Consider the following 17,793-nt stretch of genomic DNA (forward strand, 5'->3'; position numbering starts at 1 on the left):
TTTACTGTAGTACTGTTGTTTTAATATGAATTACATTTTCATGTTTGATGCCGTTTCTGTTTACTGACAGTCTGCAGGATGCATGCGACTACGCGTCTCTTTGTAAATATGGGAATCCATTTATCCATACAAGTTGAATCATAGTTTACTGCTTCCACCTGCGGTGAAAAACACGTTCAGATTTCGCAATACTTATAATTCGTATTGTGTAATAGAATTTCTTGTGAGTTATTTATAAAGCGTACCTAAAAGGTTCCAGTTAAACATAAAATATGCACATACGTTTGCTTTTACTTGTATTTTATTCACTATAAAGTCAGCATCCAATCCCCTTCCCTTGCTCACTCTACAACCAAAATGCACAATTTGGGGAATCAGTTCATAAGAAAGAGTGCATGAGATACCAACAGAAACTCAAAGTTTAACGTAACAATGTATATAAAGACCGTCATTTTTAAAACGAGAAACGTCATTGATTCAACTGGCTTTAAAAAGCACATTGCCGTTTATTTCAGAAGGAATTTAATACTGAAAGTACATTACACCGAACACTAAAATATCTTCCCAATGTGAGAAATTACAGTATTTTGCAATAAGTACTTTTTTGGTTTTCTGTACTTGGCAAATGGGTACCAATCAAAACTAATTTTGCTATTTAAGTGTATATAAATGAAAAATAATGCGAGCTCACAAATTTAATTAAATAGTCATTACTTTGCTACAGGATGAACATTCCCCAAATCACATCCTCCCACCAAAAAAAAAAAATCACATATATACAGCCCATTTCATGAGAATGCATACAAAATATTCAGGGGGAGGGGGGAAAAAAAACACATAAAGTATAACACGCGTGTACATTTTGGCTCACATTCAGTATTCCTCACAAAATTACAGTATATAATATGTGTGGCTTACGAAAGGAGTGTTTAGGGGGGTGAAGTGGATTTGCTCAGGCCAGTGTGTGCTTCAATAGAAACTGCCACCTTTACAGACCACTATTTACTCTCATTTAATCTTTTCAAAAATATGAAAGAAAAACTGCATGTTAGAGTCTAAAGGTAAACTTAGTTGACCCCTGAGTTTCTAATGCAAAAAACTAGTGTATGAAATACCTCATCGGTGTGTGTTTTAGTGCAAGCCAGCAAAATGATTAATCAGAGAGGTATTTTAAAATAGCACCTAAGCTGGCAATGCATTCCCACAAGTTTTTAAGTTGGCCAAATCATAGAAGCAAAACAGAAGCAGGTTAGCAATATGCTGCTTCATTTCCCTCCATCCCAGAACATGACAGGACTTCCGCTAGGATCTTTGTCAAGCCAGTAGGTAAATGCTTCAGATCCATACAACTGAAAAGTTTTCACAGAAAATATAAATATCCCTGAATTAAACGGATTCACAGCATTTTTATTTTTGCTTCGAAAGTTCCAGTGCTACTACCTTCCCATGGCTAGTCAGTTCGATTTTATTAGCGTTGGCTGTCCAGCTGGTCAGCAACATCAGTCCTTCACTCGCTGTCATGATAGGTCACGGTCCGCTTCCCACAGTTGCGTGTCTTGATCCGAGAGCATCGTGTGGGCTTCCTGGCCGAGTCGTCGCTGTCAGTGTCAGACGATTTCCGCCTCTTTTTCCGGGGCAGAAAGACAGGACTGTCATGGGCATCCCTTCGCTTCCTCCCGCCTCGCCTCTTTGGACTGTTCCGGGACCCTGTGCTCAGGCACAGAAACTCTGAGCTAGAGGATTTCTCATCGCTATCAGAGGCATTATTACCGCTGTAGCTTGCACTGTTTTGCTGCTGTTTGCGACAACCCCTTTTCTGCAACCCGGGGCTGACAGATCTCTGTGGTTCGGAATCGTTGACCTCATCTCCGTCGTCCTCTCCAGACTGAGATGGCGTGCCGGTTTTCTGCAGCATGCCGTTCTTCCTCTTTGCTACTGGGGGATCCTCTTCCACGTCGGTCAAGTCATGCTTCCTGTCGTCGGCATTATCCTCCGATTCTGAAATGCGTACACGTTTGCTTTTGGAGGGAGGCGCACTTTGCAAGCCTCCGTTTCGAGCCTTGCCCTGCTCGCGGAGGCACATCCTCTCGGACGTGGCGCTTTTCTTTACGGACTGTCTCTCCCTGCTGCCATCAGAGTCTTCCTCAGAATCATCTGCGACATAGTTCTTTTTAGGTAAAGTGCGGAGACGGGTTCGTCTGCCAGAAAAAGTTCTCTCATCGCTCTCCGAAGATTCATCAGAAGACACTGGCTGGCTTTTCTTTGCTTTTCCCTTCATTTTATCCTTTGTGTCATCCTCCTCATCAGATACAGAGTCATTCACTTTAGTACCTGCATCAGAATAATCGTCACTACATGTTTTAGGCCCATTCTTGCTTTGTCTTTGTCTGGTGGACTTTTGGGTCTCACTTGACTTTTCATCTTGAAAGTCTTCCTCGGATTCTAATGGTTTCCTCCTCCTCCTTCCTTGATGATCATTTGATTCTTCGGATCTTAAAACAGAGGAATTTTTCTGAGATTTGTGTTGAATGTCAATGTCTGTGGAAGATGCGCGTCTCTGACTTGCTGATGGATTTTTCTTCTTTCTGTCAGAGTACTTATTGCCTGATGCAGATTCAAACTGACTGACCTTCTTCCCATTACGATAAAAATGCTTCTGGAGACTTTGATCTTCACTCTCCTCCCCAGAACTTCTCTGGGTATCCATCCTATTTGTGAAGCAGCTGCGTACTCTGCTTCCAGAAGGATTTTCCTCCTCCTCCTCCTCCTGCTCGCTCCCTAGATCAGTCACACTGAGAGCAGTTGCAGTAGTCCTCCTGGTAGACTGAAGACTTTTCCTATCTTCCCTCTTTCTTTCCTGTTCGCTTTCTGGAGAAGAACTCTCTCTGTTCTCAGAGTCATCCACTTTCTTGCAGTTGCCATTAACACGTGACCCAGTGTCTAAAAACAGAACACAAACCCTGGTTAAACAATGGTGTTATTTTTGGCATGGAAAGAAGAATTACATGAAGCTTCAAATGGAAACATAATGCCTCACCGTATTTGTCCTTCAGAGCTGCTTGCTTGGCTGCTCTACGGCTACTGGGTCTCGCCTCATCCCCAATTTGGTGGCGGCGAGAAGTGAATCGCTTTGTGCCACTATCTTCACTTGCCTCAGATGCGCCCAATGACTTCTTGGTTCTCCGAGAGTCTAAAGATGATACAGACATCAAGTGACCAACTAACCCAACTGAAAATGCTGACAAACGGATGACAATAGAGGGAGGAGGTGACACATACTCAGTCCAGATGCCTGCTCCTCAGATTCCGAACTGCTGTCGAGCACAACCATCCGCCTGCTGGCTCTGGCCGCCTGGCGCCGGCTGCCCTTCCTTCGGCCTTCTGCCTCGGACGGAGATCCCTCGTCTTCCTCGCTAGCACCCATCAGCTTCATCTTGCTGACGGCTGCTGCCGCCGTCTTCCTCGTCAGAGGCCTCCGGCCGACTGCCTCGACCTCTTTGGGAGGATCGGATTCGAGCTGGTCCACTTCGGAGCAGGAGAGAGGTCGCCTCTCCCGGCGGGATACCCTGGCATGACCATTCACTTGAGCGATACCTTCTGTGGACACAGCAATATTCCCTCTAGTGGCAGAACATCTTCATCAATGAACAAACTGTAAGTCCATGTCTAACCCATATAACTAGTGAATATTTTTGAGTTGCAAAAATTGTTACAAATTTTCATGTCAGACAAATCCGGTACCCACAATGCCCAAAAAGCTGGTTTCCCACACAGGAACCTGATTATTACTCTTTTTACCCTTTTTCTTTGCAGCAGCTACACTATTCCTGGTGACCCTGGTGCTCCTCATCTGATAACGCCGAGAGGAGGACATGGAGGGCTGTCTGTTATCTTCACTTTCCTCTCCCCTGAGGGACCCCTGGGGTTCCCCTTCACTCTCAGAACCTGAGGTAGACAGGGGAAAAGCTGATAAACAAAATCACTCAGATGTGGACGACTCAGGTTGGGGAGGAGAGAAGCGGTCGGTCCACATGGGCTGACCTCGCTTCTTCCGCTTTGCGGCACTCCTCTTTCGGGTCACTCGGCCGCCAGGCTGAGAACGGGGCACGGCTGGCTGCTGAGAATCGTCCGTCCCAGAATTGCTTGAAGACAATGCACTTTCGCCATCAGAGTCTGGAAAAGCATGTTTGAAGTGGGGGGGCTTATTTCGTCACTCTCAGAACACCAAGTGCTGATAGACATTAACAGAAAAATTCCAGTACCAGACGTGGACTCTATGTTGCTTCCTGAGGACTCTGATGCAGCTTTGGTGGACCCGTGATAGGATGCTGAAGAGTCCTCAGAGGAAGAACGTGCCAACAAGCTGTTCCGGCGACGGGGCCTCCCTCGGGACCACTCCGTGGCAGACACTTTGGTTGAGGTAGATTTCTGACACGTCTTGGACGACGGTTCCGTCATTTCCTGAGTTTTTACAGCCGCCTTCCACTGACTGTAGGACAATATGACAGTTAGACCAAAATGGTACCAGGACCAAAGGCTGAGCCTTGAAGTACCTGAAAGGTATTTCAAACGTGCAAAACCAAAAGGAGACACACAGGACACCAACTCAATTCTGCTGGCTGGGAACTTTGGTTATCTGGTGTTCAGGATTCCCCGAATTCTGGCAGAATAAATTTCCATGACATTTCCAGTACCATAAGGAATTTTTCTAAAACCCACAAGTTTGCAACACTAAAGGTAAATAGAACAGTATTTGTTAATTACTGACTTCCCAATCGTACATTTCCATTAGTGCACTGCGGAACGAAGCGGGAAACAAAAATGAACAAGGATAGTTTCCAAAACCTTTCCTCCCTATCCAAGAATTCCAAAACTTATCCTGAGCTTAGAATTTTTTTTTTTTTTCCAAAATTCCAAAACTTTTCCAGGTTTTCCCATGAGGGCGGGTACCCTGGGTGTTGATTTCAATAGAGTGTGGGCTACCTGGAAGCTTCGCCCCTGGATGTCGGGGTTAGCTGCTGGTGCTGTGTCTTCTTCCGGAACCTCTGGCTGCGCCGCAGCTTCTGGCTGCTCTTCACGGCGGTCTTGTAGTCTGATATGATCGCCCTGATGCGATCCTCAAAGAATGCGGAGAGCCGCAGGGTCATGCTGTAGATCTGCACGTGAAGAGGGAACAAGAACCATTAGATCGAGCGGCTCTGCCAGCCACTAACCTTTCCCATCAAAGCGCGTAGAGGCAATGGCTTCAGATGATCAACAAACCTTGGAACGCTTGTTTGGGGTGTAGACTTTAGCGTTAACAAAGATCATCCTAGCATCTTTGCAAAGTTCTATAGGGTTGTCATATCTGTCTTCTTCCAGGGTTCTCTTGATGGTACCAAAATCCATTGGAGTATCAATGATATCAAGATAGTCCTGAAAACAGACGAGTCACATATCTGAGTGCCCAGTCTGCTACAAAAAGACCCGTCTGGCTACCCCACCTCGCGTGAATTGCCCTTACCGGATAATCATTTGGATTAACGGGTTGCCTGAAATGTTCGGAGTCCTCACACTCAAAGATATAGTCCAACAAGCTTTTACACTGGTCCTTCCAGGCATCTTTATCAGGTACAACCTCCATCGTTCTCTGGATGGAATGTGTGAGAAAGTACATTCATACTTAAAGAATATATATATAGTATCTCTTGTAGACTTTGTGAGGAGACAAACAAAAACTGATACCTGAAACACTCTGGATGCAGAAGAGGTACCTGGACCATCCAGATCCTATTTAATGAGAAGACAAAATGTGTCAGAGCCTCAAAATCCACCAGCAAAGAACAACAACTCATGTCATCAACGAGAAAGACCAGGCTGTATCATTCTTGAAGGACATCAACCTCATCGTCAGTACAGTCCATGTCTTCTACAGCATTGTAGATCTCCATTATGTCAGTGCAGTCAGATTTGCTGTATCAGAAACATGCCAACCACAGGTATTATTTCTCTCGCTTGTAATTTTCTGTTGTGCTTTATTAACAGAATTATCGCAATTTGAGCTAAACTTACCTGATAAATTTCAGGAGGGCCTCGGTGATCACTTTGGCCGAGTGGGCGATTTTGCTGCTGGGCTCGTTGAAGGTTCTTGCATTGTGCAAAATATACCTCACATCCCACACTAAGGCTGATATCCGCCTGCAACAATGGAAATGAAAGGCATGTGAAACTCCCTGTGTCTGTGACCCGGAACATCGCCGGTTCAGGCCTCAACAGAATAGTCCGTGGGTCATGAGTAAAGCCCTTAGCTATCCACCCACCCACCCCCCAGCTTCAGTGGGGCCGCACGTTTGTTACACCTGCACGGAGACCCCGATGCTGTGGAGAGCAAGGTGGGGTAGGAAAGGGAAGAATTCCAATGTACCTGTGCTCATACTTGCAAACGGAATATAAAGGATTTAACATAAAAAGGAACCTGACCTGTAGAATCTATTCATCAGCCTTATCTTGATAGTGGCCAGATCGGTGGGGTAGGCGACCACAGTGCAGTATGTGGGATACTGGATGAGGTCCACAGGGCCAGAGAAAGGCGCTGCTATGTCTAGGAGTTTCAGACAGCATGGGTCAGTCTATAGCTTAAATAACGGCAGTCACGTGACAACATGCATATTTTTAATGCAACACGTCATGCATCGTTGTTATGGGAACAGGCAAAACACAACCCATTTAAGTATGCAAGTCAAATTAGTGCTGAATATTTAATGTCTTGAAGCAAAGTACTTCTGGCACATTTCATATTTCCCAAGAAAGCATTTTGTGATATTAGACACTTCAACCACCTCATTATAGCACGGAAGGAAAATGAAGACTTGAAAACTGGTCAGACAGGGCAGATAGAGTTCTAAAGCAGGTATCACACTAAAAGGAACATGATTATATTTAAAGGCCATATCAACACAGACTGCCAAGAGAAGGCAGAGTGGAAAATACCACTTGTTCCTCATCAGTGGGTCATGTCATGTGATACAATTCGCATTGGCGACATGGGACAAGATCTGGTGATAATAGGAGCATAATGGCAACATTTTGGGGGCGAAGGGGACGAACTGACCGACTTGACTGAGCTGGCCGATGCCAGCAATAATCCGCTCACACTCTTCATCTCGGCCTCTGCCCCCCCACTCCCCCTCCAGGGGCTTGTACATGAGTTCGCTCATCTCCTCGGCTGTCACTGGGACCCCTCCGCCCACCGACTCCGGCTGCTGGGCTGAAGCGGATGGGGAAGCCAACGAAGGATCAGACTAACGACATTCACTGGACATCAAAGCGGCATCAGCTGCCAAGTCAATAGTTCATCAGCCATCCTCACGACCTCGCAGACTTACTAGCAAAAACTACAAAATTCTTGTTACTATTATTCCAAAATAATTACCATTCTCTGGAATGGCCTCCACATCCCAGGGGCTGAGCTTTTCATGTTCTCCATTATCCCACCTGTTACAGGTGTTACACAAGGGGTAAAAAATTTGAGAGAAAAACGTGACCTCACACAAAATGTCCCTGTGGGCAGAAACATCTACTCCTGTAGGGAACACTCACTTGACTTTGAAGCATTGAAAATGGCTGTCAGGATACTCAGGTTGATAGGGCTCCTGGCACACGATGGTCCCAAACCACCAGGCGTCGTCGATGATGGAACGGAATCTGTCCACTGCAACACAAAAAAGTGGGCGCATCTTACAGTGTGAGCTGCATCATGGACGGCAAAGGCATGGACCCCATGGACTCACGGACGGAGGAGGACTCACTCGGCTGCCAAGATCGTTGTCGGGCCTCGTCGTAGCTTTGCTTCAGCACGAGAAAATCAATCACGTCCGGCATGTCGTGATATCTGTGAGGAAGATGTGCCGGGTTTAGTGCAAGCCGAGGCGCAATCTCAGCCAACCAACCGAACCCCCCCCCTCCTCATCTCTTAAAGTGCCACACTGGATCACTGGGCACCTACTTGACGGAGAACGACTTGTCTGTAAGCTTTCCAGTGCCGTAGTCGATGAGAGAAAACTTCAGGCAGCACAACGTGGGCGGGCACACTTCATACTTGATGCCGGTTACTTTAACTAGCTCCTGGTCCTGCCAAAGCGAGCATGAATTTTCACACCGGTGTATGAAGAACATAACACAGTGGGAGGCATTTCAGTCAGCTGACAGTCATCGTCTGGTTTAACCAACTGAGAACTCAAGCGTCCAATAGGTTAAACTAGTCAACAACTGACCGTGCATCATAATCCATCCTACCAAAGACTGTGCTCTCCTTCCTCCTGTCACTTCCATTTAAATAACCATTGTCTTCCTCTGGGTTTAGGGAACTTTCCAAATGAACAAGCTGTCCATCAGGAACCCCATGAATTACTCATTTAATGTGTTCAATAATGCGAGACAAGGTCCATACCCTCAAATGCATCTTCTTCCACGGCTGCTTGTCCAGGTTAATAGCATACAGGTTGCTTCTCCTCACAGCCTCCACGTAGGCTTCATGACCTTGTCGAAAGTAGATTACCTGCAACAAAGGAGCGACATCAGAGGGGTTCAGCCAGAAGAAGATGTCTACGACCATGGCAAATCCCATTGAGGAATTACCTCATCTCCCATCTGAGGGACAATGGGAGACTTCCTCGGGATCACATCTGTGATCCATGTAGAGGGTCGGAATTCGTTGGAGATTTCTCTGTTCATGGATGGCCGGTTACTTGGACACTGTTGAGGTGCGAAATGGGAGCGTCACATACAACATCCCCAATCAAACACAGTAAGCAATGTCCTCAGACATCTGCCAGGTTCAGATTATTACCCTCGGCGTCTTGTCCTTAGACTTCTTCGGCTTGCGACGTTGGGGGGTCTTCTCCTCTTCGTCACAAGCCACATCCATGACATCCTCATCCTCCTCTTCATCCTCAGAGCTAACGACGACAGCTCGCCGTCGGCCACGTCTCCTTGAGACGGGAGTGGCCGGCTGCAGGTTGAAGCCGGCATCTGCAGTCCAGTCTGAGTACTCGCTGGAGGAATGGCTGCTAAAAAAATGCACCGTCAGTAAGCAGGTCGTAGTCGGAACCTGTTGCAAATAGACAATGAAACCCACCCAGAAGCTTCTAGAAGGCTTACCTTGAGCTGTCACTGTTCCATTCCTCCTCTAAGTTTGAGGAGTTCATGTCACTGTCCATGTCATTTGCCTGGAACAAGACAGATCAGCACAATCAGACGAGCAAGACCTTCAAGCGGTACTCTTGGCAGACCAATCAAAACTTTTCAGTTCGGTTGCCCAGGTTACCTCAGAGCTGGCCGTCTCCTCCCCCTCCTCACAAGAGATCTCTATCAGGTCAGTCATGGCGCGTCGGTTCCGGTTCTGCCGCTGTTTGCGGGACTGTGGTCGCTTGACGTAAGGCGTCTCATCATCAGAGTCATCCTGTGGTGAAACAGAACGCCGCCGTTAGTCGCGGGCAAAGCCTGCTCCACCAAACAGGACCATACGTCTTGGCGGCAAGCGACCAACTCACGCGGCAGCTCCCGTGCGTCGCCCTGCGTTTCCTGGTGCTGTATAGCACCATTTCCTCCTCCGCCTTGCATATTCTGTAGTCCTCCTGCAAACTAAGAGAGCACAGTGATCATTAGCATCAACAACTGCGTCTGATGAGGTTGCTCTCAATATGCTACAAGTATGGTACACATGTTGGTTCTTAGGAGTATTTAAATTAGCCATTGGCTTTATTTTAAAAATCACTTGGTTGCTTCGCCTTGTGGGCTCACCTGTAGGAGCTGGCCGGCAACTCAGGCACCACAACCCGGCGCCTCCATGCCTGTAAATCCCGCTCGGTGGCCATCTGGCTGCGTGGGGCGTTCTGGTGCATCTGCCTCACACCCTCCACCTGCCCAATGCGCCGGAGGCCCACGCCCGGGGACAGCTGCAGCTCGGCGCCGGGGCCAACAGACGCTACAGAGTGTAAGTAATGTTGAATGGATCCATGTCATCGATTCCCAGAAACCATGGAGAGGGTGGAGACTAGTACACCCAAAAGCAGTGGAGATGATACCTCTGCGTGGGGTTCCGGGCACTGCATGCAGTCCTGCCGCATCCGGATGGTCTTGCCGGTTCTGTTGTTCCTGCAGCTGCCTGATGGCTTGGTCCAGGGCACTGGGTTGGGCCCTGGCTTCCTCTTGCTCATTTGTCTGCTGGCTAATCACCTGTTCCACCACCTCCCCATCACCTGAGAAACACAGAGTATTATAAATTCCTGGACACACATCTTCCATTGAATCAACTATAACTGTTAACAGTACAGCATACCAACATCAAAAACCTCCCCTAAGCTCTACATGATGGCAGAAGCAGGGTCATACTTGTGGCGACGTAGCCCAGCTGGGGCACCAGGTGCTCATCTGCAAAATTCTCCCTTCCCGGGACCAATCTCTGGTAGCGGGGCGGATGGGGGTTCCCATCCACGTCGACTAGGAAGGGCGGTGGCATGAGGTGAGGTGCCTGCTGCGTCTGTTCGTCCAGCACAAAGCCGTTGGCATCCCGGATCAGTGGCCGGTAGTCCGTGTGGAAGAACACTTGGTCTGGAAGCTGTCAAAAGCGATGTAATCCATCTGTGATTCAACTACATGCAACAACTCACATCCTGGCTAACACAGTTAAACCATAACAAAGGCGACGAAGGCCGATGATCTCTTGATCTTACCTTCTCATACGGCTTAGAGCTGCCAAACCCAAACACAATCAAGTGGCCGTGAGAGTCGGTGCCAGCGAAATGCTGGCCATCAGGGGAGAACTTGCAGTCGTACACGGCTCCATGGCCCTGCCCCTCAATCTGCACATGGAGGAGGCACCAGCCAGGGTCACCAGATAATTGTCAGGTGGGCGGCGACTGGACGTGATTCGTCACACAAAGTTCTGCTTTCCTACCATGTTGAAGTAGTGCTGCGTCTTGGCACCCTTGGTGATGTCCCAAATGAAGACGTTCCCGTCGTGCCCGGCAGACAGCATGATCCTGGGGTCTGACGGATGGGGCTCCAGCACGAACACCTCTGCCTCGTGGCCCTGGAGAAATGGATTTAAGAAGATCCACAGGCTAGGGCCACGGAACCAAGCGGGTGATAATTCAAAGTTGTGGGTCTTCCATCCGTTACTCTCGATGTTAACATTCATTACTACGAAGCCTGACGACAAACGGCTAGCTTCCTCTTACTTTCAGAATGTGAAGCAGCTGCCCAGTGAATGAATTCCACACTTTTAGCAGGTGGTTATTGACGGCGGTGATGACCGCGTTGTCATGCCGGTCCCAAGACACCATCGTCACTTTGGACTTGAAGAAAGTCTCTTCATCTGTCAGGGGCTGGGAGCTGCAGAGGGGGCAGGGTGTAAGTTGATGACCTCGGGCGCTGGAGTGCTGAGGAGAACGCTTGGTAAGTTCTGGGCCTACCCGGCGAGGGTGGTGGACATGTCCAGCAAGCAACTGCTCCACTGTTGGTTGTGCTGGAGTCGCCATATCCGAGCTGTACCGTCACAGCTGCCGCTCACGAACCTTGAAGGGGAAGAAGACACACATCAGAGCACAAAAAAAACCTCAAGCTTTCCTGTCTCATTGTGAAGCTGTAGAAAAAAAAACAGTCGAATCCAAATTCCAAGTCTCTGCATGCGAGGGCCATAATCGTAACGTACCGTTCCCCAGAATGGCAAAACTGGATGCTGTCGACTTTGTCCTACAACGAAAGGGGGTTAAAATCAGTACGCAGATAAGCGGCACAAGGTACACGCAATTCCAAAAGCCAGATGCATTCAGCAGGATCTTGGGCTATTTAGGAAAAACCTACGTGTATTTTTAAGCGCGTTTATTCGCCAATTGACTTGCGTGTGCATGAAGCTAAAGGCGAGCCGTACCGTGTGGGTGTCCAGTTCTGACATTTTCTCTGGGTTGCCGCATCCCAGGTAATATATCCGGATAACATGGTCTGTGCTTCCCGTTGCCAAGAACATGCCACCTGAAGCATTTTGCAAGAAGCTGATATTCAAGGGATCTCATGCCTGAACTAGGTCATCAAACTAGCTGTAGTAATAAATCAAAACTACCTTCCTCTTTGCAAGTGCTATTAATGATGTAACATGTATATAATATTCTCTGTGAATGTTGAAACACCAGCTGAGTTGGTTTCCATTAATGACCGATTAATTACTCTGGGGGAAAAAAAAAAGGCTGGGAATCATCTTTTCTTCCCATTCTTACCGGCACTGAAGGAAGAGCAGATCATCTGAACCCCTGGTCTAGGCCTTTCTGTAAACTTGTGTGGGCGATCGCTACCAGAAACAACACAAACAAAAATATTACCTTTGCGTCACGCAAGTTCACCTCCATCTTTTACAGCACACCGCATTTTTATATTTGAGAACTAGCCTGCTGCCCATAATCAGCACCTAAGGCCTTTCTTAGCCTAGTTCTAAAAAAAAAAAAAACCCACACACACAAAAATGGAACATTCCGGAACGAATGGCACCTGAAATTGATTTTATTGGCGTCCCACTGCCAGAAGCACACGGTCGCATCTGTCCCTGTGGATACCATGTATCTCTTGGAGCCCTTGGCAAATGGAGAGAACTGAACACAAGTATTTTTTGTTAACAACAAGAACATAAACAACTAAGCATCGGTGGGGGTAATGGTGGGGTGGGGAGGGATTCACCTACCAGAAGGGAGGTAATGGAACCGCTGTGACCCTGCAGAACCGCCACTGGAGCACAGGTGCGAAGGCACCACACCCTGATCGATTTGTCGCAGCTGCCGGCAGCTATTAAAGTGTTCTCGAAGTTTACGGCCAGGTCAGAGATCTCCGCCGAGTGCCCGCGCAGGGTCGAGTGGAGCCGCCCATCAAAAGAGGACCAGATCTTCACCAGGCAGTCGTCAGACCCCTATGGGGGGTGATGCCGAGAAAGAGGGGCTACAGACATGGAAACCAGCACAACATGGAAAAAACACACAATCGACACACCCAAAGCCCTAGACAGGATTCGAGCGACTGCGCCGCACATCATCTAAAACATATGCAAGTGAAGATTACTGATCTTCATAGAGTAGTATTTCTCAAACTGGCCTTCGGGCCAGTTTTCTTCTGGCCCCCCCCACATAGGCCACGTTTTTTGTGGGAGCTGGGAAGGAGCAAAAATGTGGACTAACTGGGGATCCCCAAACACCGAGCTGAGATGCACCGTGTTAGAAAGTGGAAAAAAAACAAACAAACACACACACAAGCTTTCAGAGCTTGAAGAGCTGACTCACTGTGAAAATCCTGAGACCAGTCCGGTCGAAAGCAATGCAATACACGGCTGACAGGTGCCCCAGAATCCTCCTCTGCATCTTCATGTGCAGATAGTTGCTGACGGGATTCACGGAGCTGAAGCGCTGGACTCCCGTCAGCTCCCTTCCCCGGCACACCTCCACTGTTCAGAAACAAGGCTGAGGCCGAGGGACCAGGAGACGCCCCGCCGATGACACAAAAACGGACGGTAGCGACTACAGAAGGCGGCTTACCTATGTTTGCTGGGTCCCTACAGCTCAAAGGCAACTCTGGTGGTCGCCCCCTATGGAGTGCAGCGAAGAATGGACCTTTCCTATGAAACTGTTGGCAATCTTCAGGGAAACAAGTTAGAAATTAGCAAACAGGTGATGATGACATTGATAGGTATATTCTGTACACACACACATACTCTGATGGCAAGTGGGCGGAATAATCGTTACTTATGAAATCATAAATAAGCATCACCTTTAATCGTTCGGAGCAGAGAGTGCCTCCCCGTCCCCAGTAGGGAGCGCACACCAGACACCCTGGATGGTATCTCTTTGTCCAGGGCTGGACCAATCTGCTTGCATATCTGCAGCAGGTGGTCCGGTGCCAGATGCCTGTTTGCAGCCACCTGTGAAGCCAAACAAGCATTTTTTTTTCCTTCGTATTTCCAAGCAAAGCGATATGATGCTGCTGTAGGAGTGCGGGCGTGTCGTCGCTAGATTGCGGGCTGAGGGTGTGCATGAGTCCGGATGCTCAGAGACGCACGTCGGGGCTAAATAATTCTCAAGATCACACTGGTCTCCTAGACAAAATAGCACAGCAGCAGATGCATAGGCAAACCTTAACAGGACGACTTAGGAGAAATTACCGTGGGAGGGGAAAGTTCTAGATTACAGGACTATTTATATGTATGTGGTCGTCACCCTTACAACAGTGTACACAAGTACTGCAGCACCTTTAGTTCAGAAACATTCATTAGAAATTTGCACTAATCCCCTTTGAACACCTGGGTCTCAGAGCAGTTTCATACCATATAAAATGTAGCTTCTACACACCAGGCAACACCCTGCTAAACTGGAAGCTGTGACACACATGCTTTACAGCTGTGCACACAAGCAATAACCCCATTTTCCATTTCAGTTCTCCAGCTGGCTATTAAGTATAAAAAGCATAAATGGTGAAAGCTGGCGGACAGAAAAGAAACAACCGGCGCAGGGCCATACCATTCAAGCTGTACTTTTTTTTATTTAGTCTTCAGTTACATTAAACTTAATAACAAGCCAGTGCTGATCTATATATTAAGTTTAGCCATAGCTAAATAAAGTAATAGATTGCTTGCTGGAAAAGAGGCTAAAGTAAACACTAAAATTAGAACAAAGTCTATTTTTAATCACTCCATACAAAGAAGGCTGTACCACAACTTGGATCAATCAGGAAAATGTATAAATGGAAACAAATCCTTACATAACTACCAAAAAAAAAAAAAAAAACACAGGGAGGACAACAGGTCTTCCTAACGGATCTTTAAACATATGAATTGTCATGGTATACATTTTCTAGGCACTGTTGTGGTGGTATAACAACGCACAGCATAACACTATTATTTATAACAGTAACATTGTCTTGGCAATTTGGCCCTAGTTCTGCAACAACCCCCTGGAACACGTTTATTTGAGTAGTTTCAAAAACATAACATTGAAATAAATCTATAACTACCACTTCTTATTTACTGTATAGCACATCTGTATAAAATAGAAATAAAATACTCAGATCTAGGTCTCGATTTTGCCTTTACATTACAGCAAGACGTGACAAAGTCGAGGCATGTCGAAACATTAAAGCCCGGAGCTTTGTTTAATAGACGCAAACGTTAATAAATTGCAGGGGGGCATTAGATTTAACTCAGAAAAGTACTGAAAATAACACGAAGCTTAAAAATAAGGTCACATATGCGTGGCTGGTTTCACACAAACATATCTGATCCTGCTCGAACAGGCATAGAACATTTTATGCAAAATAGATCACCTAAATCAACGAATCAGAACTCAGGTCACATGCAAACCGACGCTGCCACAATAAATCCGCTTCTCCGATTGGTCAATTCAGCCATGGCTGTCTAGTCACGCCCCCATGGAGTCCCCACCCTATCTGCAATACAACACTAGGAATAAAATGCAGCCATCAATCTAATCAGGTTTCTGCAGTTCCTAACCTACCTAACCAGAAGTGAACGATTTCGTTTGTGCTCATGTCTACACTCTCGGCGTAAAAACATAACGAGGCAAAACCACCACACAACATTTTGGTCCCCGTCTGTGCTGCCTTCGCTTGTACACACGTACAATAGCCGGGTTTCACTAATTCGGAGGCAATTAATAAAATGCAATTAAACTGATATTTATCGTCCGAATTAAGTATTCTTACCAAATCATCATATGATCTAGGATGTTCGTTTCCTTCCCAATCCAGTCTTTTCGGTAGAAGCTTTGAAAAGAAAGGTCAATGTTAAGAAAATCCGAAAAAATTGGGGGAAAGTGCCATCGTGCCATCGAAATTAGTTTTGAAATGCCATGTGATGTCAAAGAGAGAGAGAGACTGTCATACAGAAGGGGCTTTTTTAAAAACAAACTCGAGTGATGCAAGTTTTACGTCCCGGTCTACGGAGACAGCAAAAGCGAGAAGCAGTAGCTAGCTCCGGAGCCGTACCCACCTGATATTCTTCTAGTTCACTCACCAGGACCTGCAATATATTAAAATCGGCGTTTAATATTGCCAGTATAGTACGCATCGCAATTAATAACCATTTTTAAAACGGAAATAAACTAAAGTAGCTCGGTAATCGAACCACATCTCACCTCCGCCGCTTTCCGACAGGGACCAGTCGTTAAATAACGAGAAATTAGGTAATAGAGCTCTAAAAGGGAAAGAGAAAAATATTTAAGGAAACTGTAATTATAGCTATAAATACTTAACATATTTAAAAATATTTACTTTTATGAGCCTTACCCGATTCAACGAGCGAAACATTTTGATTTTTGGCCACTGAATCGGCCATAGTTGAGTGGGATTATTTTTAGCCGAACTTATTATTACTGATAGTATGATATATTTATTTAATTTCAGTTGCACTGCTCTGACCCCCTCCTTGGTTGCTCCCGCTTTCTATTCAGCCAGTTTTCGGTCGCCATTGGAAGGATGAGGCCTTAGCTCTGCGAGATACTTCCGCCAGAAGAGAGGAAATAGGGGGTGGGGGGGAGAAAAAACACTCCTCTTTCTGTCCTGTAACAAAGAATGGGAGAACAGCTGTCCGACAGCAGTTTGGCGTTTGTTTTTTTTTTTACCAAGCATTAGACCCTTTGCTGTGATATCGGACGCAGTAAAGAGTGCCATTTACATAGCGAATGTTCGAATATAACTTTTCTTTTCCCCGCAGGTTTCAGTTGAGTCTGTGGATGGATGACGTCAGAGATAATGGCGACGCACACAAAAGGCTGTGTCTGCTGTTGTTTGTCACATCTCACTAATCCGTGTGCGCAGGCTGCATGCTGTTACAGTTCGTCATTGTGTTTGTAGACGTACATTAAACTGATTTTAAGTCAACTAATTTTACAAATGTTTTACAACAATATCAAATAATTAAAGCATTCATGCGCAACTTTGTAACTTTGCTCTGATGACAATAAAATTAAGGTGCCATTTTTTTTGCAAAGCCTATTTATGCGGGCGTACATTTTGGTAATGAGATGGAATGCTAAGTTAGTTTATTAACAATCAATTTGTTAATTTGTATTATATCTGTAAATAAAGGGCAAGTCGTTTTAACAATGCAGTCACTGTCCATATTTGATTTGTCCCAATGGAACGACATCAGTATATATAGTTTAGGCATTTTCGTTTTGCAGCAACAATAAACTTGGCTGACACGAAGCAACTAGTAAGCGAGCGTCTGCTCAAGCAAGACAACTAGGTAACTAGGAGATTATATGCTTTAATAGACATATATTTTCATGATGTAAATGCTGAATAATATTCTTCATATACTGCTGATTGTGTATGAGACTCTATGCGGCATATGCAGTATCATGTTAAATTGCTGCCCTGCGAAGAGAAATACATTGTCATATTGTCCCAAATTTCAGCATTCTAGTTTTCCCCACTTTTCCGTTTGGTGAACGCAATTTACCAAATTATATTTTCCCATTTTGTATGATGATAAAACCAATCCAGACGTAGTAGCCAGATCAAATAGTAATTGCGCAATCGTATGACTATCTATGCAGGGAATGCTGGTGTACTGAACTTTTTAGTAAGGCTATAAACAAAGTTAGGAATTCTTTAATATATGTTATAACCAATATGTTTATCTCTATTCCACAGTGCCATTTGGCTTAAATTTCACTCATCTGTTTTGTCAAGTAATTTATTTGCATAGCACATTGAAAAACAACAGGAGATAACCTAGAGGTCTTTTCAGTCTAATAAATA

The 17,793-nt window shown here is 46.0% G+C and overlaps 1 protein-coding gene across 3 annotated transcripts; it reads right to left on the minus strand.

Moving 5' to 3' along the window:
* Positions 1 to 283: 283 nt before the first annotated feature.
* On the minus strand, positions 284 to 16,761 carry brwd1 (bromodomain and WD repeat domain containing 1). 3 transcript variants are annotated; one of them, XM_048980515.1, is made up of 43 exons: positions 16,315 to 16,761; positions 16,164 to 16,222; positions 16,019 to 16,048; positions 15,733 to 15,792; positions 13,786 to 13,936; positions 13,554 to 13,652; positions 13,302 to 13,462; positions 12,713 to 12,934; positions 12,523 to 12,623; positions 12,255 to 12,325; positions 11,912 to 12,012; positions 11,693 to 11,733; positions 11,454 to 11,555; positions 11,220 to 11,373; positions 10,937 to 11,071; positions 10,713 to 10,841; positions 10,372 to 10,597; positions 10,065 to 10,238; positions 9,781 to 9,964; positions 9,531 to 9,621; positions 9,305 to 9,439; positions 9,139 to 9,206; positions 8,828 to 9,044; positions 8,617 to 8,733; positions 8,429 to 8,536; positions 7,985 to 8,109; positions 7,788 to 7,870; positions 7,579 to 7,690; positions 7,412 to 7,473; positions 7,091 to 7,246; positions 6,460 to 6,580; positions 6,052 to 6,177; positions 5,883 to 5,952; positions 5,725 to 5,769; positions 5,504 to 5,629; positions 5,263 to 5,415; positions 4,984 to 5,156; positions 4,263 to 4,489; positions 4,042 to 4,173; positions 3,799 to 3,945; positions 3,280 to 3,597; positions 3,038 to 3,190; positions 284 to 2,940 (listed from the first exon to the last, which is right to left on the minus strand). In XM_048980515.1, the coding sequence occupies exons 1-43, from the start codon at positions 16,361 to 16,363 to the stop codon at positions 1,508 to 1,510; spliced, it is 6,747 nt and encodes a 2,248-aa protein (XP_048836472.1). In that variant the 5' UTR covers positions 16,364 to 16,761; the 3' UTR covers positions 284 to 1,507. The 3 variants fall into 3 exon arrangements, with proteins under 3 accessions (XP_048836472.1, XP_048836473.1, XP_048836471.1); XM_048980516.1 differs by having other exon boundaries at positions 3,280 to 3,594; positions 8,828 to 9,047; XM_048980514.1 differs by having other exon boundaries at positions 8,828 to 9,047.
* Positions 16,762 to 17,793: the final 1,032 nt, after the last annotated feature.

The sequence above is a fragment of the Brienomyrus brachyistius genome, chromosome 17 (genome assembly GCF_023856365.1).
Source record: "Brienomyrus brachyistius isolate T26 chromosome 17, BBRACH_0.4, whole genome shotgun sequence".
Lineage (NCBI taxonomy): Eukaryota > Metazoa > Chordata > Actinopteri > Osteoglossiformes > Mormyridae > Brienomyrus > Brienomyrus brachyistius.